We start from the raw sequence: 24,522 nt of genomic DNA, 5'->3' as shown, positions 1-24,522 counted from the left end.
AGGCTCTGGGTTCAGACCGGTCTGCTTTCAAACATTGGCTTCACCATGTCTCTTGAGCTGTTGGAGAATCTTTTAACCTTAGTTTAACTATAAAATAAGCATAATAGCTACCCTGAAAGGTTGTTTTCAGGGGGTAAATGAGCTCTGAGCAGAATCTTTGGCAATGTTAAAATGATTAATATCATGCTAAGGTAACTGTAGCTAATAGTAAGCCATACTATAAATAGAAGGAATTGGCATTTTCCTTCTAATATGTGAAGGTCTCAAGAAGACATCTCAAAGGTTTTTGACTCTTCAAATACCTGGTACCCTTTATATATACTAAATAGTATAAACGTATCCCCTCTTAACATATTTCTAGAAAAAAATGTATGAATGGTCTAATATTTAAAAGTTAGGTCATATTGTGGAAACTATGTATTTCAAGAATGCATACGATAAGAATCTTTAGTAAAGAAATCTCCTATAAAGCAAACCACTCTCAAGTTCAAATTAGGTCTGATATTTGACATAGTGGGTTGATAATTATGTGCCAGAGTCACAATAATGGTCTGCATGGTAATAATATAAATAGTGCAAACATTTTTCTTTTCTCCTTTAGTCTATATCAGCACAGGATGAAAACCTCTCAAAAACGATGTTTCTGCCCCTTGCTGAGAGAATGGTAGAAAAAATGGTAAAAGAGGACAAGATAGAAGCAGAGGCTGAAGTGAGTAATTTAAGCCCCACTTTGTAATCGCATGTTTTTGATGTTGTTACAATATTATGAACTGTTGCTTTATTCCATTTAGAGGACTGGGTCCTCACTCTTGCCTTTTGTGTAAATGTGAAGCTTTGGAACTCCCCAGCCTAGGTATAATGAGTGAGGTTCTAGCATGTTTCCAGAAAGTACTCTGCCGAGATATAGATAGGAGAGATACTATGGTCTGATTGTCACTGTTAATTTCATCTTATTTGAAGATATAGTGTTCTTTTCTGTTAGATAGCTTTTTAAAAACATACAAATGACTTATCTTTTTATTATTGAAAAGTTTCAATGGTTGCACTTCTTGTTTGTTTTTTTTGTAAGGTTGAACTTTATTATATGATCCTAGAACGTTTGGGAAAGTACCAGGAAGCCTTGGATGTCATCAGAGGAAAATTAGGAGGTAATTTTTAGAGTTTTCTTAAAGTTTTTTTTGTTTTGTTTTCCTATTTAAACATGACATTTTATTGTGGAAAATTTCTTCCACATACAGAAACAAAGATATAAAGACTTTAAAAAATCACTTGCGATCATTTTAGATTCTTTCAGGTTTTTCTCTATTTATTTTTTAAAAATAATTTTTAGTTGAAAATAATTCATGGGGACTTCCCTGGTGGTCCAGTGGTTAAGACTTCGCGTTTACGATGCAGGGGGCCTGGGTTCGATCCCTGGTCAGAGAATTAGATCCTGCATGCCACAATTAAGATCCCGCATGCCGCAGCTAAAGATTCCGCATGCTACAAGGAAGATCCCACACGTGGCAACGAAGATCCCATGTGCCGCATCTAAGACCTGGCATAGCTGAATGAGTGAATGAATGAATGAATGAAAATAATTCATGGATTCAGAAAATTCCGGGAGTATGATTTTACCCCAGATCTCCAACCCTCTGCCCTCTACATCCTTCTCCAGTTACCTGTTCTGTATATCCTTCTAAAGTAGTATCTTTCCCCTCCCCCTTCCCTTTTTTTTGTTTTTGGGGTCCTAAGTTTTATTTAAGAACTCATACAAAATATTCCAGATAATTGAGTTTTTTTTGTTGTTTTTTTTTGATGTGGACCATTTTTTTTTAAAGTCTTTATTGAATTTGTTACAACATTGCTTCTGCTTTATGTTTTGGTTTTTTGGCCATGGTGCATGTGGGATCTTAGTTCCCTGACCTGGGATCAAACCTGCACCCCCTGCATTGGAAGGTGAAGTCTTAACTACTGGACCGCCAGGGAGGTCCCCAGATAATTGAGTTTTAATCCTCATCTTCCTCCTCTTCTTCATCTTTTTTTTTTTTTAAAGAAATTTATTTATTTATTTATTTTTGGCTGCTTTGGGTTCTCATTGCTGCATGCGGGCTTTCTCTAGTTGCAGCGAGTGGGGGCTCCTCTTCGTTGCAGTGTGCGGGCTTCTCATTGCAGTGGCTTCTCTTGTTGTGGAGCATGGGCTCTAGGCGTGCAGGCTTCAGTTGTTGGTGGCACGTGGGCTTCAGTAGTTGTTGCTCGCGGGCTCTAGAGTGCAGGCTCAGTAGTTGTGGTGCACGGCTTAGTTGCTCCGTGGTATGTGGAATCTTCCCGGACCAGGGCTCAAACCCGTGTCCTCTGCATTGGCAGGTGGATTCTTAACCACTGCGCCACCAGGGAAGCCCCTCTTCTGCACCTTGAGTAGTCTGAAAGTAATGCAGTTCGTAACTTTCTTTGCTGTTAGCAACTACGTGTAACCAATCACATAGGTTATTCTTCTTCAAATATTTTTTGGTGAGATATTTCAAATACCTTTTGGAAAAAGCTACCTCAGAAGTTACAGTAATCTTGCTTTTGCTTCTTTCGTTTGTTACAACACCTCCACCAAGATTCTCAGCTTTTTCATTCACTTTGATTCTCTCCTGAAAAAACTGCTCAAAATTGGCAGCATCCATGATTCTACCTTGATGGGTACAGTCAAGAGTAAACTTCAGGATCTGCTTCTTTTTTTTTAATTTAATTTTATTATTTTTTTTTTGCGGTATGCGGGCCTCTCACTTTTGTGGTCTCTCCTGTTGCAGAGCACAGGCTCCGGACACGCAGGCTCAGTGGCCATGGCTCATGGGCCCAGCCGCTCCGCGGCATGTGGGAACCTCCCGGACCGGGGCACGAGCCCGTGTCCCCTGCGTCGGCAGGCGGACTCTCAACCACTGTGCCACCAGGGAAGCCCCAGGACCTGCTTCTTTTTTTTTTGCCCCCCTTTGCCACAAACTTTCTACTGGGTGCCGTGGTGGCAGCGGAGGCAGAAAGGGCCCCCCCACTTTTTTAAACCACAATTGAGAATATACTGTACCTTGACCCTAAGTGTAATCTTACTCTGCACAATGTTCTTATTAAATATTTTTTTCTTTAAAATTTTTAAATGTTTGTTGTGTCTGTCCTATGAAGGCATTTGAGTTTGTGACCTTTTCTCTGCATACTCTTAGACCCATTTTTTTTTTACCTTAACAGTGTGTCTTAGAGATATACCTCACTACCTCACTCTCTTTAATGGTGCCCAGTGTTCCACAGCATAAACGTAGACAGTTTACTACATAGCTCATCTTTGAAGGGTATTTAGGCTATTTGCAAGGAACATCTTTGCTATAAACCAAATTGCCCTCTAAGAGGCTACAGTGTGCATTTCCACCAGCTGTATTTGCTATTAGATTGTAAGAGGTCCTGTTTCTTTGCAAAATTTTAGATCAAACTTTTTAAAAAATATTTATTTATTTATTTGGCTGGGCCGTGTCTTCGCTGCCATATGCTGGATCTTCCTTGCTGCATGCGGGATCTTTAGTTGTGGCATGTGAACTCTTAGTTGTGTCACGTGGGATCTAGTTTCCTGACCAGGGTTCAAACCCGGGCGCCTTGCATTGGGAGCGTGGAGTCAGCCACTGGCCCACCAGGGAAGTCCCATATCAAACCTTTTATGTTTTTCAATGAGATAGGTAAAACATACCTTACAGTTTTTATTTAGTTATGAGGGAGGATAATTATTTCTTCATTTGTTTAAAAGCCATTAATATATTTTTTTTCTCTGAGCTGCTTTTTCTTATCCTTTTCCTATTTCTAAAAATTTGGTTAATCTGCTTATTGATTTGCAAGAGTACTTTACATGTTAAAGAAGTTAGCTCTTTTCCATTGTTGTGAAAATACTTCCTCCTTTGTTGTTGGAAAACTGATTTGTATGAACTTCATAGATAGCATTAACTATTCCCTTATTTTTGGACACTTAGGAGATTTTGGTTCCTAAATATTTACACATCTTTGATTTTCTTAGGAGAAATTCGTGGGAATGCAGTTACCGTTTTGACAACCCTGGTTTTTTAATCGTGCCTTTATGGTTATTGGGAGTAACTAACTGTAGATGAGTAGCCTCAGAACTCTCATTAGGTCCAGCCATTAAAAAGACTTTGTTTTTTACAAGTATGTATATCCTTTACTAGACTTTGTGCTATCACAAAACTGTAATAGTAACTGAGTTAAGTACTTTAATTATATAAAATGTAGGAAGAGTTTTGTTTTTGTTTTTATTTTTAATGTTACTCTCTAACTTCAGCCTCCTTGCAGGTGGGTACAAGTCAACTTTGTTTTTATTCAGTTAGGTTGTAGTTGTATGGATAGTTACAGTTTAGATTCTCTATAGAAAATTCATAATGTAATTGTTGGCATCCTTAATCTGCTAAACCATTCTAAAAGGACAGGGCATATCTAATTTGGTCAGAAATATAGTCCTAGTTTTTTTGTTCTCAACTGTTGGAAGAGTTTGATTCATCTCTTTTCTTTTTTTATCTTCCTCATAACATCTCCCCTTTCTCATCTCATTCCAGTCCAAGCTTATTCAATGTTTTGGAAATGTATGGATGGTCTGTCTATGGTCTAAATATATCAGGTCTAAATATACCAGTCCTTAGATGCTGTTGGGATTTTATGTGTATCCCACACACTAGATCCTCAACTCAAGACATTCTGGATCCTTGTATTTTGTAGAAGAAAAGGATTAGAAAGTTTAGTATCAGAAATATACGATTTTTCCTTTCAGGAAAGTAATCTTTAGTGAGGTAGTAGTTTGTATCTAATAGTGGTCCCATTTTCTAAGAGAGTGAATAAGAAAATGTGACAGTTTCCTTCTTGTATATGGATTTTGTTCTGGTTTCTGAGCAGAAATGAAACCAGCTTACCAACTTTTATAACTTTTAATTGTAGAGAAGTTAACAAGTGAGATTCAGAGTCGGGAAAATAAATGCATGGCTATGTACAAGAAGCTGAGCAGGTGGCCAGAGTGCAATGCCCTTTCTCGGCGCCTCTTACTGAAAAAGTAAGTAGATGCTTCTTTTTGGACTATGAGACTGGAGTGGGGCTTTCAGGTCTCACCATTGATTTTTTTGGTCTATATCCTTTGAGATTTCTGGGCATAAAGTGAAATCTTTTAGTTGTGTGTTCTGGATATTTTTTTTTAAGTTTTTAACGAGCCTTCATCTTTTTTTTTTTTTTTCGCGGTATGCGGGCCTCTCACTATTGTGGCCTCTCCCGTTGCGGAGCACAGGCTCCGGACGTGCAGGCTCAGCGGCCATGGTCCACGGGCCCAGCCGCTCCGCGGCATGTGGGATCTTCCCGGACCGGGGCGCGAACCCATGTCCCCTGCATCGGCAGGCGGACTCTCAACCACTGCGCCACCAGGGAAGCCCGAGCCTTCATCTTTCGATAAAGAGGTGTAATGGAACTTATGCCACCAGGGTGCTGAGTATTCAGAATGCATGCTGAAAAGTCATTAATTTGTCAAACTCAATATTGGTCTAAAAGAGAGACCCTCCCCTTAGCCCCCCTAGAAAGCACTAATGTGGGGAGTTTTCTGTTAAGAATATTAGTTTTTTATTAAGGGCTGCATGAGCTGTTTTTTTTTTTTTTTTTTTTTAAATTTATTTTGGCTGCTCTGGGTCTTACTTGCGGCACGTGGGATCTTTGTTGTGGCAGGTAGACTTCTTAGTTGCGGCATGCATGCGGGATCTAGTTTCCCGACTAGGGATTGAACCGGGCCCCCTGCATTGGGAGTGCGGAGTCTCATCCACTGGGCCACCAGGGAAGTCCTGAGAATGTTAGTTTTTTACACCTGGTCATTTTATTGAAGGAAAGAGTAGTTTCTTGAAAATGTTTGACTTTGAAAATGCCTCTGGAGTTGTTGCCCTTTTAGGGCTGTAGAAGAAACCCAGAGGGAAGGTTGGGCTTCTCCTAGTAAAGACTAAAATATAACTTAGAAAATAAGTTGAATAACATGGTTCCTCAGGCAGATTTGTCACAACTTGGGTTTAATCCTGTGTGCACCATTCAATCTGATTTTAGCTCAGATGACTGGCAGTTCTATCTGACTTATTTCGATTCTGTCTTTCGACTGATTGAAGAAGCCTGGACTCCTCCTGCTGAAGGTGAACAGTAAGTTGTCTTCTTTCCTGAATTACAACACTTTTTAGTATGGTGTAGCAAAATGATTTCATTGTAAGCCTAATTGAATTCTCTTTTTCTGTCTCAATAATGTATCCCTTTCAAAGCAAGACATTTTTCCATTTTTAAATTTTAAAATAAATATGTGTTCATTGTAAAAATCTTAAATTAGTACAGAAATGTATGGTGTGGAAAGTGTTAGTTCCTAGTTTTCCTATCATCCCAGGATGATTTTTTTCTTTTTCCAGTTTTATTGAGATGTAATTGACACAGAAATAACTCTTGATAACAGTTTGGTGTCTTCCAGATTTATTTGGAAAAGACAGTTTGGTGTCTTTTCTTCCAGATTTATTTATATTATGCATATACTAATATAATTATTCTTATTTAACGTAAGAATGCAATTATGTTAGATGTAATGGTTTACAACTTCGTATTTCACCCCCTAAAGTGTATCTTGGGCATCTTTCCATATATGGTGCATACAGATCTGATTAATTCTTTTTAATGACTTAAGAGGACTCCATTTTAGAAATGTACCAAATTCATTTAATCTGTCTGCTGTTGATAGATACTTGTATTGTTGCTGCTTCCTGTTTTGGGGGCTATTACAGACAATACCACAATAAATATAATGAGCTCTTTTAAAAAAGTGAATAACAAAATAGGGTTTATGATACCAAATATGAACTGAGGCTTACTTTATAATATTAAGTAAGTCATCTAATTTTTCTCAGCCTCATTTTTCTAGCAATAAAATTTACTTATGTTTTTAATTAGGTAATATTTTATATATGCAAAATTATTCATTCTTTTTTTTAAGAAAGAGGTAGAGGTGGTTAGTCACTCTGCAATAATCAAATGACAAAATTGAGAGGAATCATATGCCATGTTAACTGTCAGAATATGCTCATATTTCTCTTTTATTCTAATTTGTGTTGTTTTGTAATTATCACAGTACTTTCTGTTATTTTTAATTTGTTTCTTAAAATCAATTTGGCTTGATAGAGGCACAAAATACCTTTTTCATGTGTTTATACCTAGCTCTTTAGAAGGAGAAGTACATTATTCTGCAGAAGAGGCTGTGAGATTTATAGAAGATCGGATAACAGAAGAATCTAAAAGTTCTCGCCATCTCCGAGGACCACATCTGGCTAAACTGGAGCTGATTAGGCGTTTGCGGCGTCAAGGTTTTAATGATGAGTACAAACTGGGTAAGAAGCTGTAATGATATTTGGGAACCCTGGAGAAGATACAGGGATGCCCTCAGTACCCAAGTGCAGTATCTATTCTCTGAAGCCTACAGTGATAAAGTTGTGTTTGAGAAGCAAATGTCTTCATAACCTGAAAATATTAACTAATGAATGGATCACTTATAAAATTAGCCCTCAATCACACATGCAACTTGGCTTAACTTTAGCATCTCTCCCTATTCCATCAGAGTCTTTGTCAGGCGTTCTTTTGCTGACCCAGCAATAATGTCAAAATCAATTTCAAAGTAAATAGCCAGTTTTATAAAAGTTTCAGGATTTCAAGAAGTGAATGAAAGGTTTCTTGAAAATCTACCCTAAGCACTCACAAAACCATCGACGAAATAACATCTGGCAGAGTTAGAGCAGTTAAAGAGCAGTTAACAGTTGAGGAGAAAATTTATTAGGACAATGACAAGATGGGAGAAAAGTATGATTTGGATAGTAAAGCATTAATAGAGGCCTTCAGGAGATTTGATGAAGCCCTTAGAGGTTTTTGTAAAATGGTTCTTTTTGAGCATACTACATAAGAAGTAAATGTTGTCATATTGTACTAATTCACAGTTTTGTGGGGAAAAAAGCACCACTCCCCCCAAAATCAGTAATTCTTTGCTCATACTAAGAATTAGCTTTAGTTTTAATTATACCCTAAATTTTTTAAGTTTAGGCGAATAAACTTTAAAAATTTTTTTAGTTTCATTTTTTTAAGATAAAGCTCCAAGAAAACATTTTTTCCCACTCATCATTATAAAAATTTAGTTCTCATTAAAAGTTGAATAACTTTAAGAAGGTTTCTTTAGGGACCAGTTGTCCTGAGATGATGAGCACTTCTCAATACCTAAAATCTATCCTAGAACATCTTTGTCCATTTTAATCATGTAATTAATGTTCTTTGCAGCTCATTCTAAAATTAACTGTGGCTATCTCTCTGTCATTTCCTATGTAGATTATTCATAACCAATTTTGAATTCCATGTTGACTTCTTTCTTTGGGTCTACCTCAATTACTTTAGTTGGTGTTTGTTTTAGAATTGCAAATGAAAATTTTTATGCGACCTTCAGCAAAATATTGTTAAAGTATATTGCAAAGAATTGCTTTCTTCAGATTTCCCTGATGGTCCAGTGGTTAGGACACCGTGCTTCCACTGCAGGGGACCTGGGTTCGATCCTTGGTCGGGGAACTAGGATCCCACAAGCCGCCTGATGTGGCCAAAAAAAAAAAAAAAGAGTTGCTTTCTTTCCAAAGCTGGATATAAAACTACTTGGATCTGTTTTCACACTTCCTATATTCATCCCTTGTCTTTCTCTTCTCTCTCACCAGCCTGAATCTTACAAATTGGTGAATCTTACAAATTTGTCTCCACACACAAAAAAATTTTTTTTCTTTTTTTTTTTTTTACCAGACCAGTGAGTGATTCTTAGTCTCTTTTGGATCACAGAGGCATGTGAGAATCTGATTAAAGCCGTGAAATCTCTGTTCCCAGAAATGTGTGAGCAGGAACCAAGACCTAAAATCTTACAGAGACCTTGTTAAAAATCTCTCCTTCCTAAATCTAGTCCAATTTGAGAGTATTTTACTTTTATTATTTTTATTTTTAATTTGAGGAAAAATAAAATGAATTGGTAGCTTTCTGCATATCCAGGTTTAAATTTTCCATAGTGAGTGACTTTGGAGTTATTGGCCCGTGGCTCTTCCCATTTATTTTCTCTTATGTTGGTGTGCCTGTTAACAAACACTACCTTTCATTTAGTTAACATATATTTAATATTTGTTAAGTAGTTCAGGAACTGTTGTGGAGAAAAGCATGTTTGTTTAATGTTTGCATATAAACTTGTCTTTAAACTTTAATGAAAACTTTTAAACTATTTAAACTTTAATTGAATGAAAAACTTCACATTTCCTCAGTGTAATAACAGGTAAACTGAGTTCGCAAGATTCAACTCCTTTTTAGTATTTATTTTTAAACTGGCAAGCTATCTTCCGGCCCTCATTGTCATCCTCATTCTCATTCAAGCAAAATTTTCATTTAATTGAAATAAATGTTTTTCAAGTCAGACTTCTCACTTAAATTAGAGATTGCTTCAGTCCATGAATAATTTAGTGATATTTCCCCCCCCCTCTCTCTTAGGTGATCCAGAAGAATTAATGTTCCAGTATTTTAAAAAGTTTGGGGATAAACCTTGTTGTTTCACAGACCTCAAGGTGTTTGTTGACCTCTTGCCTGCTACACAGTGTACAAAAGTAAGCAGAGTTCTGTTGGGTACCTGTATTTATTGCAACTAGGTTAAGTGTTTGGGTTTCCTTTCTAAAATGGGTGAAAGTGGTGAACATGAGATATCAAGATATTGTGCTATCAAGCCAAGTAGTCTAGGTGCTATCAGATTAAAGGCATGATTTCTTGTAAAGTTGAGCCGCAATGAGAATAAGCCCCTGGTAGATAATTGGATTCTTCTGTTGTGTGTGTGTGTGTGTGTGTGTGTGTGTGTGTGTGTGTGTGTGTGTGTGTGTGTGTGTATGTATGTGTATATATATATATATATAAATTTTGAGATAATTGTAGATACACATGCAGTTGTAAGAGAAATAATACAGAGAGATCTGTATACCCTTCACCCACTTTGTCCCAATGGTAAGATCTAGCATAATTATAGTATAGTGTCATAATTATGAAACTGACATTGATAAAATCCACTGACCTTATTCAGATTTCATCAGTTTTACATGCATTCATTTGTGTGTATACGTGTGGTGTGTTTGTGTGTGTATATTTAGTGCCGTATATAGTGTATGGATTCATGTGACCACCACCTAGACAAGATGCATAGTAGTTTCACCACCAGGGTCCCTCCATGTGCTCCCTACATTTTTTTACCTACAGCCACCTCCCTGTATCTCCTTTCCCCATCCCTCTCCCTCAGCAACTACTGATATTTTCTATTTCTATAATTTTGTCATTTTAAGAATGTTATATAATGGAATCATATTATTTATAACCTTTAGAGATTGACTTTCTTTACTCAGCGTAATTCCCTGGAGATTCATCATGTTGTTACATGTACCATGTCCATTCCTTTTTATTGCTGAATAATATTCCATGGTATGGATGTACCATGATTCCTTTAACTTGTTGAAGAACATGTGGGTGTGTCCAATTTTTGGCTATTACAAATACAGCTGCTGTGAACATTTGTATGCAGGTTTTTTTATGGGAACCTAAGTCTTCATTTCCCTGAGAAAAATGCCCAGTAGTTCAGTTGTGGGGTCTTATGGTAGCTGCACATTTAGTTTTTTAAAGAAATGGCCAGACTTTTCCACAGTGACTATATCTTTTAAATTCCCGTTAGCAATGTATGAGTCATCTGGTTTCTCTGCATCCTCATCAACATTAGGTGTTGTCACTATTTTTTATTTTAGCCATTCTAGTAAGTGTGTAGTGATGTTTCATTATGGTTTTAATGTACATTTCCCTAATGGTTTATGCTGTTGAACATTTTTTCCTGTGCTAATTTGCCATCTGTATTTTCTCCTCAGTGAAGTGTCTTTTGCTCATTTTCTAGTTGATTTGTTTTTTTACTGTTGAGTTTTGAGAGTTCTTTAGATATTCTAGATACAAGTCCTTTGTCAGATATGTGGTTTCAAATAGTTTCTCCCAGTCTGTAGCTTGTCTCTTCATCCTCTTAACAAGATCATTTGCAGAGCAAAGTTTTTTTTTGTTTGTTTGTTTGTTTTTTGCCATGCCATGCAACTTGCGGTATCTTAGTTCCCCGTCCAGGGATCTAACCCAGGCCCCGGCAGTGAAAGCACTGAGTCCTAACCACTGGACCGCCAGGGAATTCTCAGAGCAAAGTTTTAAAGTTTGATGAAGTCCAGTGGACTTTCCTTTTAATATCTTGTCTCTTATTTGCTCAAAACTGTAGCAGTTAATTGCTGATTATGTCAAGTCATGATTCATTCTTGCTGAAGCAGTCTGAGACTCTTAAATCTAAGGGATTTAAAAAAAATAAACTTGAAGACCTAAATAGACATTTCTCCAAAGAAGACGTACAGATGACCAGCAGGCACATGAAAAGATGTGCAACATCACTAATTATTAGAGAAATGCAAATCAAAACTACAATGAGGTATCACCTCATACCAGTCAGAATGGCCTTCATCAAAAAGTCTGCAAATAATAAATGCTGGAGAGGGTGTGGAGAGAACCCTCCTACACTGTTGGTAGGAATGTAAATTGGTACAGCCACTACGGAAAACAGTAGGAAGTTCCTTAAATAATTGAAAATAGAACTACCATATGATCCAGCAATCCCACTCCTGGGCATATATCCAGAAAAGATGAAAACTCTAATTCGAAAAGATACACACATCTCAGTGTTCATAGCAGCACTGTTTACAGTAGTGAAGACATGGAAGCAACCTAAGTGTTCATCAACATATGAGTGTATAAAGAAGATGTGGTATATATATACACAGTGAAATATTACTCAGCCATAAAAAAATAATGAAATATTGCCATTTGCAGCACCATGGTTGGACCTAGAGATTATCATACTAAATGAAGTAAGTCAGACAGAGAAAGACAAATATATGATATCACTTATATGTGGAATCTAAAAAATAATACAAATGAACTTATTTACAAAATAGAAACAGACTCACAGATGTAGAAAACAAACTTACGGTTGCCAAAGGGGGAGGGATAAATTAGGAGTATGGGATTAACAGATACAGGCTACTATAGCAAAATATATAAAAAGAATTTACTGTACAGCACAGGGAACTATATTCAATATCTTGTAATAACCTATAATGGAAAAGAATCTGAAAAAAATACATAGCCAGATCACTTTTCTGTATACCTGCAACTAATACAATATTGTAACTCAACTATACTTCAATAAAATTAAAGAAAAAAACCCCTTTAATTTTGGAATAACTTTACATTTACAGGAAAGTTGTAAAGATAGTAAAGAAGGTTATACTCTACCCTTCGCCCAGCTTTCCCCAACATTAACATCTTAAATTACAGTGGTATATTTGTCAAAACTAAGAAACTAACTTTGGTACATTACTGTTAACTGGCCTCTAGACTTTATATTTCTGTAGCTCTTCCATTAATGTCCTTTTTCTTTTCTGGGATCTAAGCCTGGGTACCATATTGTAGTTAATTGTCATCTATTGGGAGTTTTTGATGTGATAGAATCAATGTAAATCAATTATATGTATATCAACATCATGTAAAGAAATACTGATATGTATCAAGAGAGTCTGTGACTTTGGTCAGCTTTACTCATAAAAAACTCTAATTAGTGAATGTTGGAAGTCTTGCTATCACAGGGCTACCACAACCTGTTTTTCCAGAAAGACTCTATCATCCCCATATGGAATGAGTGAAACTCATTGGGAACACAGTGGTAATGACTACAGTATTTGTTTCGTGACCATATCCTTAGCTCACCAGCACTTGATACTTTGGCAGTCTTGAGGTTACACATCTAGGGCAGATGGAGCAGTGCATTCCCAAACTGTTAAGGAGCCAGTGGTCTCTACTGGGTTCTGAAATGACTACCATTGTTCACTTTGGTTTAGAAAAAGTTGTTCTTGGGTTGCTGTGCTTATAGGGCACAGGCTAAGCTTTAGAAGTTTTCTAGATAAATTGTAACATATCCAGAAAAGAGGGTTCTGGGTTATAGAAAGACTTGAAAGCCTATGAGAGAGAAATGGTTGAGTGGAAGAGATAGGTTTGGTATGGTGATGACAGAGTACTTTATTTCTCATAATTTGAAAAGCTGTCCTGTAAAAGAGGGAAGAGAACAGGGCCAGCAAGAAGTTGTTGCAGGGAATTAAGAATTTGGCTCAGTGAGAGAAAGATATTTTTTATAGTCACAATTCTCTAAAAAACACAGTGTGTGAGTTTCATGTTACTGGAGGGATTTAAGCAGAAAATAAAACCACGTGGGAAAGATTCATTCACTAAGTGTTTGTCGCACATATTATGTGCTAAGTGCTAAGGTAAGGAATGATTGATCATGTTTTATAGTGCTTACTGTCTTGTAAGTTAAAGCATCAAATGATGGGAAAGCATTAGAGGAATGCTTATATCGCATTTAGCTGAGATTCATATAGGTTTGCTAGCATAAATTTTAGTACCAGAAGCTCTACTTTATTGGCATGTTTGAAAATCTTAGATCACCTCTGTGACTGCATATACTAATAATCTACTGGGAGGAACCCTCTAGAAATAGTGAAATACTAGCAGTGATGAGGTGGTCATTGTTCAGTGAGACAAAGGGTTTAAAGCTGTTGCAGTGAGTTTTGTAGTCCTGTGTAAATTTTTAATTGAGAGGGGTAATTTTGCTGCCACAACTTTTTAAATGTAGGATGACTTCAATAGCTAAAAATCCTGCCACTCAGCAGTATGTTTGTCAGAGGATTGCAAACTGTCCAAGTAAGGTTCAGACTGAGAACTGTTGTCCCAATGAATTAGGAGACGCATTCTAAAATGGGACAGGCCCCTAAGAGGAGGCCGTTGAGTCCAGTGATCCTGAAGAGGCTCACCCATAGAGGCGTTTTTGTATTTTGTTTCCTTTGCCTTGGGGTTTTAAGCTAACAATAAAATAATTCCAGTTTTTAAAGAAGCTTTTTGTGTAGCAGTGAAACTGTACAGACTAGAATAGCAAATGAACGTATTGTTTCATGACAAAACCTGTTTGGAAGATTCTTTAGCATTCAATAAAGAAGGCCTTAATAATAAACATAACTAGTATATAAAATGGCTTACAAGAATGGAAGAGCTGGCAATAGAAATTATATAGGTACTTAATCAAAAACATGAACATTAGTGCCACTGTTTCTTTGTTACAAATGTGATTACCTGATCATAATAATTAAAATTAAAATTCATACAATTGTAGAAAATTGAAGTAAAGTCATTACAGATGTGAAACTGCATGTTGAGTAGGATTTTTATTTTAGTTTAATTTTTGTTTCCAAAAATTACATGTATAAAATTGAAAAAGTCAAATAGTGCTACAAGGCTTATATTGAAAAACAATTGCAGCTCTTTGCCTTCTTCAGCCCTGATTCTGGCTCCGTACAGGCAAATCACTTTCAGCCCTTAACTGCTTCTTCTGTTATTTAACTCCATATTTCTAAATTATAGGCTTATTTAGCTATTTGTTTATTTTTACAGTTATAGTCTTCATCTATTGGTATCTTACTGTGGAAGGCAATAATTTTGTTCATAACATCCCACTTCTCCCCTTACCTACTTTTCCCCCAGTATAGTTTAGTAATTATGCAGTATTTATATTTTAATGACTAAATATTCACAGCTAAGCCACTTTGTATATGTGGAGATTACCTTTCTTAACTTTCTTTCTTGGAGTTAATATTTTTTTGTTCAGTTCACCCCAATCAATCTGACAGAACCATAAAAGTTTAAAACTCCTCTTAGTGTATTCTGAAACATGAGGTGATAGATCTGTTCCATTCTCCCCTTGAGTCTGCAGTGTCTCTGGTTCAGTATCTCCTGGGGGTAAAGAAAACCCGTGGATTCTGCTGGGTTTAGGAAGTCAGTCAGTGAGCTTGGGGAGGGGTCTAATTTCTTAGAATTTAGCAAATTCTTCTGTTTCAGTCCCACCAGCACTTTAGCTTTCAGACGTACCTCTTGCCCTTAATTTCTGAGTCTTCCAAGGTTCTGTGGCTGGAAGAGGCTTGCTGCTTATTGGTGGTCTCCCCATTCATACTGTTGGATTTCAGCTTTCTTGGCCCTGTACATTGGTTATTACTTACCACCTGCCCTTCTGCTTTTTATCTTTTGAAATCTTGTTAATGTTTATTATTTGCTGTCATCTCTTCACATGTTCTTGATCCTTTGGGGTTGATTCCTTTTTTGTTCTTTACTGTCATCCTAATAGGATCTTGGAAGGGAGTGAAAATAGCCTGTGTTTAATACATGTGTAAATGGAACTGGGTTTTTTTGCTTTAAAAATAATTTATTAGTTTTGGATCACAAAATATAGGGAAGACACAAGGGTGATGCCTGTGACCCCTTGGCTGCACTTCCTGTCCATAAACACCTTTTAGAACTCCAGACTCGTGCTGCCCAAGGATTTTCTCACATCCTAACAGCTGAAGAGTATAGTATACGACCATGTGGGAAGTTTAAACAGACACCCTGTATGTGATGCAGGGGTCCCTTCTCACTTCTGCCAATATTGCAACTGTACTGGTTGTGGAACTGGTGTTCTTAAAAATTTATACCGAATTTAGAGAATTAAAAACATTTTATTTCAAGATGTTACCATTGGGGTGGAATTTCCTGGCAGTCCAGTGGTTAGGGCTTCACGCTTCCACTGCAGGGGGCATGGGTTCAATACCTGGTCAGGGAACTAAGATCCCGCATGCCGTGCGGTACGGCCACAGGAAAAAAAAAAAAGTTACCATTAGGAAAAACTGGGTGAAGGGTACACAGGAACTGTGTTATTTCTTACAATTGCATGCAAATCTATAATTATCTCAAAATTAAAGCTTTAATCAAAAAAACAATTTAAGGCTATTGACAGGACAACCATTCCTTTCAATGTATGATGTTTCCTTTAAGAATTTATTTGTAGTATATCAATATAATAGGTTTGTTTTGGGGTAATTGTTCTTTTTACAGTCTTCCTAATTAAACTTTTTCATTGCTACGTTACATATTATGTCAATCTATTGTAATTTAGGAAACATTTTCACAGTTCTTTTAATCTTTTAGTGCATATACTACATGGTATTAACATAATACTTTTGGCCAGCAATGAATGGGTGTGCCAGTTTCACTGGAATTTTACCAGCACTGTGTGCTGTTAGAAGTGTTTTTGTTTTGGCAATTTTGTTAGATAGAAAATGGTATACTAAAGGGGTTTTAATTTGTATTTTTTCTTGATACCATTTTCTAGACCATTTCAGTATTTGTTAATTGTGGCCTACTAAAGACTAGTTCTGTTTTGAGACCTGTACTTCTTTTTTTCTTTCAACTTTGCAGTTTATTAATCAGTTACTTGGAGTTGTTCCTTTGTCAACACCAACAGAGGATAAGCTGGCACTGCCTGCTGACATCAGAGCTCTGCAGCAACATTTGTGTGTGGTGCAGCTGACGAGGTTACTTGGCTTGTACCACATGATGGATAAAAATCAGAAATTGAGTGTGGTCAGAGAATTGATGTTAAGGTACCAGCATGGACTAGAATTTGGTGAGCAGCCTTTCAAAATGTGCAGTAGTTCCCTGATCTGCTAAGATTTAGAAGTTAGTTTTTTATCTCTCATAGCATGCTGTTGTAATGCTTTTGGCAAGGAAAATATTTTGTCAAGTGGGAACACTATCCAGGTAATAAAATGCAAAGCCTTTCTTAAGCTTGGAGTTTTAAAAATTATAATTGGCTCCCAGATATCCATATTCTTCCTGATCTGGCCAGCCAACTCTTTATCACAGTGGGGCTCAGATGAATTGCAGAGTTTATGATAATTGTCATATTTTCTGCTTATAGGCCTTAATATTCTAAATATATAGACTGTGTAAATGACCCAAAAGAATTGTAAATTGTGAGATAAATATTTAGTTTAGAAGTAGATGATCTTCAGATTGCTTAGATATGTGTGATAAAATATAAATTATCTGACTAGATGATATTAGTATTTCTCTAACTGTATTCTAAAAAATTAGGTGAAGTAATGAGCATAATATTACATTAGTTGTACATGGCTCTTGGATTCTGTTCTTTTCTTCACCTAAAACCTCCTTCCAAATCTTGCTGCTCTCCTTTTGGGACCATTTGGAATACCACCTCTATTCTGGAACCCTTCCTTCTGCTCCAGCTGAGTGTGGTCTCACCTTCTTTTGACTCTTTTGATTCATGGCTTATATTTTTCTTCTGGTATTTACTCCATTCTTATTAGTTTCTTTTCCTCTTTTTCTCTTCTTCCTCCTGTCACTTTCTTGCTTTAAAAAAACTCCTTTGGGGCAGTAATAATTGAACAAATCTTAAAATACAGATATGATTTTTTTTTTCCCTATAGGGAAATCCTGTTTGAAAACCGAATTGCAATTTTCAGACTATTACTGTCTCCTTGCTGTCCATGTGCTTATTGATATATGGAGAGAAACAGGTAAAGAGCAGTGATTTCAGTTTAACTTTACTCTTTGTTTTTATTGACTATAAATCCTTAGACTAAGTATATAATCCAAGAATTTGATTTGTGCTTTTAGGTTTTTCTTCCTTGCCCTTCTCCAGGGTGCTTCTAGAAGAACCAAAGTCTCCAAGTATCCTCCTCTCTGTAATCAGGATAATCTTAAATCAGTGGATATCTGTTCTGTTTTAAAATATTTCTGCATAGTGAGTAAACAGCCTATTACAAAGTTACAATAATTAAAATACAGAGAAACTGATTCAGATATAGATGTATGGGTCCATGGAATGAAAGAGCCATTTTTGTTCACTTCAGTTTATATAGGAAAATACACTTTTTTTGGAATATAGTTCAGATTAGCCCATTTAAGACAAATATATACTGCATGGTAAAGGAAGCTTCATGAGTCATTAAGCAAGAGAAGGATGATTCAGCAAATGGTACTGAGATTGCCTTTTCTTTAGGTCTCACTTTCTGACATTTTCTCTTATTAGCAGTTTTTGAGAAAAAATAACTTTAGCTACTTATTGCATATTATTCATGAGAATAAACTGCAGAAGAAACAGGGCTGGGAGACAGTGCTGTGCAAGACAGACACAACCCTGCCCTAATGGGTCATTTAACCAAGCACTCAATTTTGATACTATCTTCTCATGCTTAAAATCCTTCAGATATGCCCTATTTTCCTGAGGATAAAGGTCAGCCTTATTAGGATGGTTTACAATGCTCTCTATAATCTAGTGTCTGTCTACATCTCCAGATTCTTAGTACTTAAGGCCCTAAATCTACTTTTTTTTTTTTTTTTTTGCTACTATCACTGAACATCATGTTACCTCTCTTTGAAATAACTTTCTTACCTCCTTCATCTCACTTTTACTCAAACAGTGCCTCTGACAAGCCTGTCTTGATTTCACCCCCTTCCTCATTGCAGATTTTATGCCCCTTCTGAACTTTTGTAGGACGTTGTGTATATCCATATGATAGTACTTGTTATACTGTATTGTACCGGGGATGGGGATGAAATCCTTTTCATCAGAGTACTTGGTATCTGGAACCCCACATTCAGGAGGTTGCATAGGGCTGTAAAAGTCATCTTAATGTAAAACCATTAATGAACTGACTACTTAGTAATTTGGCCCCTACTCGTACCCTTCCCCACTTATTCCTGGCATCTATTCTTGCTCATAGTGACTGTGGCTTTGCTAATCTCTTGGTTTTGGAGCAAGATATCTGACCATATAATAGTAATAACAGTTAACAGTTGTGGATCATCAGGCACTTGAAAGTGCTTTATATGAATTAGCTAATTTTAAACCTTGTAACAGTACAGTTAAGATCGTTACAGTTTTACAGATGTGGGAAATACAGGGCAGAGAGAAAGAAGTTAGGTGGGTTGTCCAAAATCATACAGTGCAAATACATGGGAAGTTCTAGATATTATATATATATATAGATGCAAGGTTTCTTGAAGTCAGTGAAAGTGATGTTGAATGTTCCAGTTGTAGGCTGGAACAATAGTCATTGTTCAAGGTGGATATGACAAAAATTAGAAATGTATAGAAAATTGGTGAGGATGTTGAAAGAGACTGATTTGAATGTGACAGGATTAAGAAGAGCATTTTAAGGTTAAATTGATGATGCTCTCAAATATTTTTTGCAAAAAAGCATTTCTTTATGATTGTGCTACAAAAATAAAATGGGGAGTGAAGGATGCCATTTTTTCTCCTCTAGTTTTATTGAGCTATAATTGATACATTACATTGTATTAGTTTAAGGTATACAATATAGTCATACATTGTATTAGTTTAAGGTATACAATATAGTGATATATCGCAAAATGATTACCACAATAAGTTTAGTTAAAGTCCATTACCTCACATAGCTACTTTTTTTTCCCTTGTGATGAGAACTATTAACATCTACTCTCTTAGCAACTTTGAAATACACAGTACAGTGTGGTTAACTGTAGTCACCATACTGTACATTATATCCCCAGAATTTATTTATCTTATATCTTTTTATTATATCATTTTGTTATATTATAAAATTTGATTTAAAAAATTCTGTCCCCCAAATCCTCATCAACCCTTGATGCTCTTTGATTTGGCATAGAGTTGTAGTTACATTCTAAATTTTGCAAAATAAAATAAGATGATAAATGTCATCATAATGTTGGGTTTAATAGTTCAGAAGTGTAAATTAAACCTTTTTTTTTTTTTTTACTATTTACTTTGAAATTTTGTTTCTATTTAAAAGAGATCTTCAAGAAGTTTTTTTAAAAAATTCTGATATTGGTTATCCTTGAATAAGTAGGACTTAAAAAATTATCTATTATCTATAATTGTCCAACTATCTCTTCTACTCAATTCTGAACCTCTTGAGGCCTGGAACCACCTATGACTCTTATCTTTGGGTGTTATATCTAGTGTTACTGCAGAGTTTAGGTCACTGAGTGTTGAATTAAATAAAATTATGATTGTGAAGACCAGGGAGCAACATGGGAAAACACAAAATCGGGTGTATGCCATGATTACTACTGTGTAAAATTGTGCTGCAAAAATAAAATAGGGAGTGAAGGATGTCATTTTTTCTCCTCTCGTTTTATTGAGCTATAATTGATACATAGTAACGTTATGTATACATAATTGATAGTTCAAAAGCAGTACATTAATCACAATGGTAGTTTGAGTAGATCATGGGTGGTTTACGTAGTTTAGGTAGGATTATGGATGATATTTATCTAAATCCCCAATTTTTGGTTATGTCTTGTTTCTTTTGGAAGAAAGCATATAGAATATAATTTTAAAAGCTCAGTGCATGGAGCTTTTTTGTTTTTTTGAGGGGGAGCTTTTTATTTTAGCTGTTTTTTCTAACTGTAAAAGTAGCTCGTAAAAATTTGGCAAATGGTTTATTTTAATCTCGCTTTTCCAACTTCCAAAAGACTAACATTTTTGCATATTTCCTTCTCTCTTTCTCTGTGAATGTTTTAAATACTTGAGATGAACTCTTCATACTAGTTTGAATTCTGTACGTTTTACTGATCACTATTGCATAATTATTTTCCCTTGCTGTTAAAAACTCCTTGTTAACGTTAAATGGCTGTATGGTGTTTCCCTGTGTGGGTGTAACTACAGTTTACTTAATCATCCCCCCATTATTAGTACAGTGAATGTTTTTGTATATAAAGCTTTATCTGCATTTCATATTATTTTCTTCAGATAATTTCATAAAAGAGAAATTACTTTTTCTTTAAGAATATTGATGCATGTAACGTTTTGAATTTTAGTAGGCCAAAAATGTGTATCATTTTAGTTTGGTTATTAATGAGCAGTTCTTTTTTCAAATATTAGTTGACATCTGTTAGTAGAGTTACATGTGGAAGAAAAATGATGTCAAGAGAAAGCATCTGTCTGGGGTCTTGTAGAGAAAATCCTGTACTGGGAAGGTTGGTGGATTCTACTTCTCCTTCAAAGTCCATCTCTTCTCAGAATCTAGGATCCTGTGAGATTCCAGACTTCTCTTTAAGACCTGGCAGCTCAAAGTTTGCATCATTTTTGCAGATGCAGGTTTAAGAACTGAGGTAACTATTGAGGGACTGTCTTTTCAGGGAAATTCCCTATTTTGGTTACAGGTGTGTATCTAAAATTTGTTCTCTGCCACCCAACCACATCCTTAGAATACTTAGGGGAGGTGATGGTGTCAGTTAGTTTTTATTTTTTAGTTTTGAGAAACCCCCATTTGCTGTCAAGGTCTGTGGATAATGCTGTTATATTTTGGTTCTAGGTGATGAGACCGCTGTGTGGCAGGCCCTGACTTTGCTGGAAGAGGGACTAACTCACAGCCCTTCCAATGCTCAATTCAAATTGCTGCTTGTTCGAATCTACTGTATGCTGGGGGCATTTGAACCGGTGGTGGATCTGTATTCCAGCCTTGATGCTAAGCATATCCAGCATGACACCATTGGGTTGGTAGTATATACTCTGAATAATGAGCAGCCAGCTACAGCAGTGTGGGGTCCTCATATATGGAATTCTTAACATTTTGATTTTAGCAGAAAAGTTGTTCCCGGTATTAAGCTTTGTAGATTAATCACCTGTTATGACCCATTGCAAAGCAGAAAGAGTTTTATCTTTCTCAGCATTTTGTGGTAATTTCAAATGTGTACAATTTAGAAATGGTTAAAAAAAAAAGTTTTTCCCAGATACAGGTAACAGTTATATACTTTGAACTCTTTTTCTTAGCACACATTGTTTTCAAGTCTTTACTTCTGCCTTGCAGTTGAGGTTGACACTTGTATGTTGACCCCAGAGATCCTTTGAATTTGTATTTTGACTATTCTTTGTGATGAATCAAGGGTATTTTCTCTGTGTCCTGTAGAGCTGTTTTAGGAAGACAATATTCTGTTCTCTAACAACTTGTGTTCCATTAATCATCTGAGTGTAAGAAAGCATGGCATAGAGCTTTAGGTCTCCCACAAAACTGAATTAACTTTGCTGTTTTTTAAAATTTGATTCTGTGAATTAGATCATTTCTATGGCCGCATGTTTTAACTTTTCGTATGCTTAGCTGTTTTTCTACCATAGTAATTTGAAGTGTAGTATTTGATACTAGAGGTGGGTAGGTATAACCTTTTTTTTCTTTCCTTCCGACCTAGTTACCTTTTGACCCGATACGCCGAATCCCTAGGTCAGTATGCTGCTGCATCCCAGTCCTGTAACTTCGCGCTCAGGTTTTTCCACTCCAACCAGAAAGATGTAAGTGAAAAAAAATTTTATTTTTTAATATGGTCTTGGCCTGCTGAAAGAACATGATTCAGAGAGCATCTTCCCTCGGGTCACAAGTACACATATTAAGGTGCACCACGCTGTACTCACATGTGCCCTTAGTCTATAGCTTACTGGCCAAGGCTGTTAGGTAGAGGTAAGGAGTTTTTGTGTTTGTTCGTAAGGGTATGTTTAATAGAATCCATAAGAAGGTGCATTTAAAACTGGGTATTAGCAGAATATGAAGTGCCTCTTAGGTCTGTGTTTTAATCTCTAAGAGACTTTCTAAGGGTATAAGAAATAGCCCATAAGAGTGTATAGCCTGGGATGCCATATATGATTTTGCGATAGCAGTTGTTCTCACTTACTTTTATTGATTTCTGAAGTTGATAACCACCATGTTCTTTATCAACAGAGTATACTTATCTTTTCTTACAATTATAAAATTGACCAATTCAGGACACTTTAAGAAACTTAGGTCAGTAGTATGTTTTTTAAAGTAACAATAAATAAGATAGAGCTTTTATGTGCCATAATGAAAGGATGGGATTTGCACCATATTTTTCACTGCAAGCAGATGTGATCTCCACTTGTCAGTTAAGCAGAAGTTATTGTGGAAAAAGTATATGGTCTCTACTCAGTCGAGGTATGTAAAACCATCCAGGAACATATGTGGAGATAAGGTGCCTCTCTACAGTGGTCACACTACCTGCTTGCTTCTCATGTGCTTCTAAGACTCATCACCTGGAATTTCGCCATGCCAGGTATCTGCCCATAGTGTTCCATTTTTCATGGTCTGACAGCAACTAAGAAACGTGGCAAGGAAGCTGGTTTCTGAGGTTCTTCTTGGCAAAGCACTCATGAGGATTTTTTAAAAAACCCATTTGTAAATATGACTGCTATACCTAATTTATCTTCCATCTAATTCTTTAAGCTTGTGTTAAATAGAAAGCTGGGACAGGGCAAAAGCATTTCTGACCAATAGAATATAGGTTTATTGTTCTCATCTTGCAATAATTATATTCTGACACACTTCAGGTCATGGCCTAGAGGGCTGGTGTAGCACGGGGTTGTGATCTTTGCATCATCAGTTGGCTTTTGAGCTCTATCCCTTTCCACCCATGGCTCCACTTCCCAACAGTGATTGTATCTCTGTTCAAACCTCATTTTGTGCCCTAGCTTCTGATCAGGGAGAGACAGAAGTGGGCATCAGCGTTTAAACATATTGCTCAGAAGCTGCTAGCCTGGCTTCACTGTCAGAAGGGCATCTCTAGGACCTTGGTTCTAAAATCTCTTAGCATAAGTGGGCAGTTGAGTTATAAATCTGTGAGTTTTCACTGTATATTCAAGTATCTGTGCTTGAGAAAAACAAATATCGTATATTAATGCATGTATGTTGAATCTGAAAAAATTGGTATAGACGATCTTGTTTCCAAAGCAGATATAGAGACATAGACATGGATACCAAGGGGGAATGGGGGAGCGTGGGATGAATTGGGAGATTGGGATTGACATATCTACACTATTGATACTATGTATAAAATAGATAACTAATGACAACCTACTGTATAGCACAGGAAACTCTACTCAGTGCTCCGTGGTGACCTAAATGGGAAGGAAATCCAAAAAAAGAGGGGATATATGTGTACATATAGCTGATTCACTTAGCTGTACAGTAGAAAGTAACACAACATTGTAAAGCAACTATACTCCAATAAAAATTTAAAAAAAAAAAAAGTATCCATGCTTGCCCTTCTCTGTTTTCAAGAAGTTTCACTAACTGAGGAAAAAATCAAAAGAAAAGTGTATTTCAAATCTCATTATTCTGGCTCTGATTACTGTGTTTCTAAGGAAGAGGTTAAGTAAACATTTGATATAGTGAAGAATCCTTTTCAAACTTTTGTTTCTCAAATAGCTTGATGTGGATGTGGGGGGTAAATAAGGGATTAATCCAAGCCTGGTGTTTGGTTTTACTCCAGTTTTCAGTCATCCAGCATTCTAGAAGAACTATATTGTTCGTGAGTTGGTCAATAAAGGCACATTATTTTATACTAATAAAAATCAAGCTTTAATTTTTCTTCCCACAAATACTGTGTCTGAAGAAGTGTTTTGAAAACAACACACACACACACACACACACACACACACACACACACACACACACA

At 36.3% G+C, this 24,522-nt stretch overlaps 1 protein-coding gene across 5 annotated transcripts in view; it reads left to right on the top strand.

Annotated features, from left to right (window-relative positions):
- The window catches only part of NAA25 (N-alpha-acetyltransferase 25, NatB auxiliary subunit), a 73,802-nt gene that overhangs the window by 20,808 nt on the left and 28,472 nt on the right, over window positions 1-24,522 (top strand). For 4 of the 5 annotated variants that reach the window (XM_027124598.1, XM_027124599.1, XM_027124595.1 and 1 more), the window contains exons 6-15: window positions 602-709; window positions 1,070-1,148; window positions 4,945-5,056; window positions 6,079-6,168; window positions 7,222-7,391; window positions 9,556-9,668; window positions 16,453-16,660; window positions 17,484-17,573; window positions 21,378-21,558; window positions 22,249-22,348. In XM_027124598.1, coding sequence (XP_026980399.1) covers window positions 602-709; window positions 1,070-1,148; window positions 4,945-5,056; window positions 6,079-6,168; window positions 7,222-7,391; window positions 9,556-9,668; window positions 16,453-16,660; window positions 17,484-17,573; window positions 21,378-21,558; window positions 22,249-22,348 — 1,251 coding nt within the window. The remainder of the gene's footprint in view (window positions 1-601; window positions 710-1,069; window positions 1,149-4,944; window positions 5,057-6,078; window positions 6,169-7,221; window positions 7,392-9,555; window positions 9,669-16,452; window positions 16,661-17,483; window positions 17,574-21,377; window positions 21,559-22,248; window positions 22,349-24,522) is intronic. The other variant, XM_027124596.1, reaches the window with a different exon arrangement.

The sequence above is a fragment of the Aethalodelphis obliquidens genome, unplaced genomic scaffold, assembly GCF_003676395.1.
Source record: "Aethalodelphis obliquidens isolate GAN/ISIS:26980383/991018 unplaced genomic scaffold, ASM367639v1 scaffold28, whole genome shotgun sequence".
Classification (NCBI taxonomy): Eukaryota; Metazoa; Chordata; class Mammalia; order Artiodactyla; family Delphinidae; genus Aethalodelphis; species Aethalodelphis obliquidens.
The sequence above is the reverse complement of the archived record's forward strand: the minus strand, read 5'-3'. Positions and strand labels throughout refer to the sequence as shown.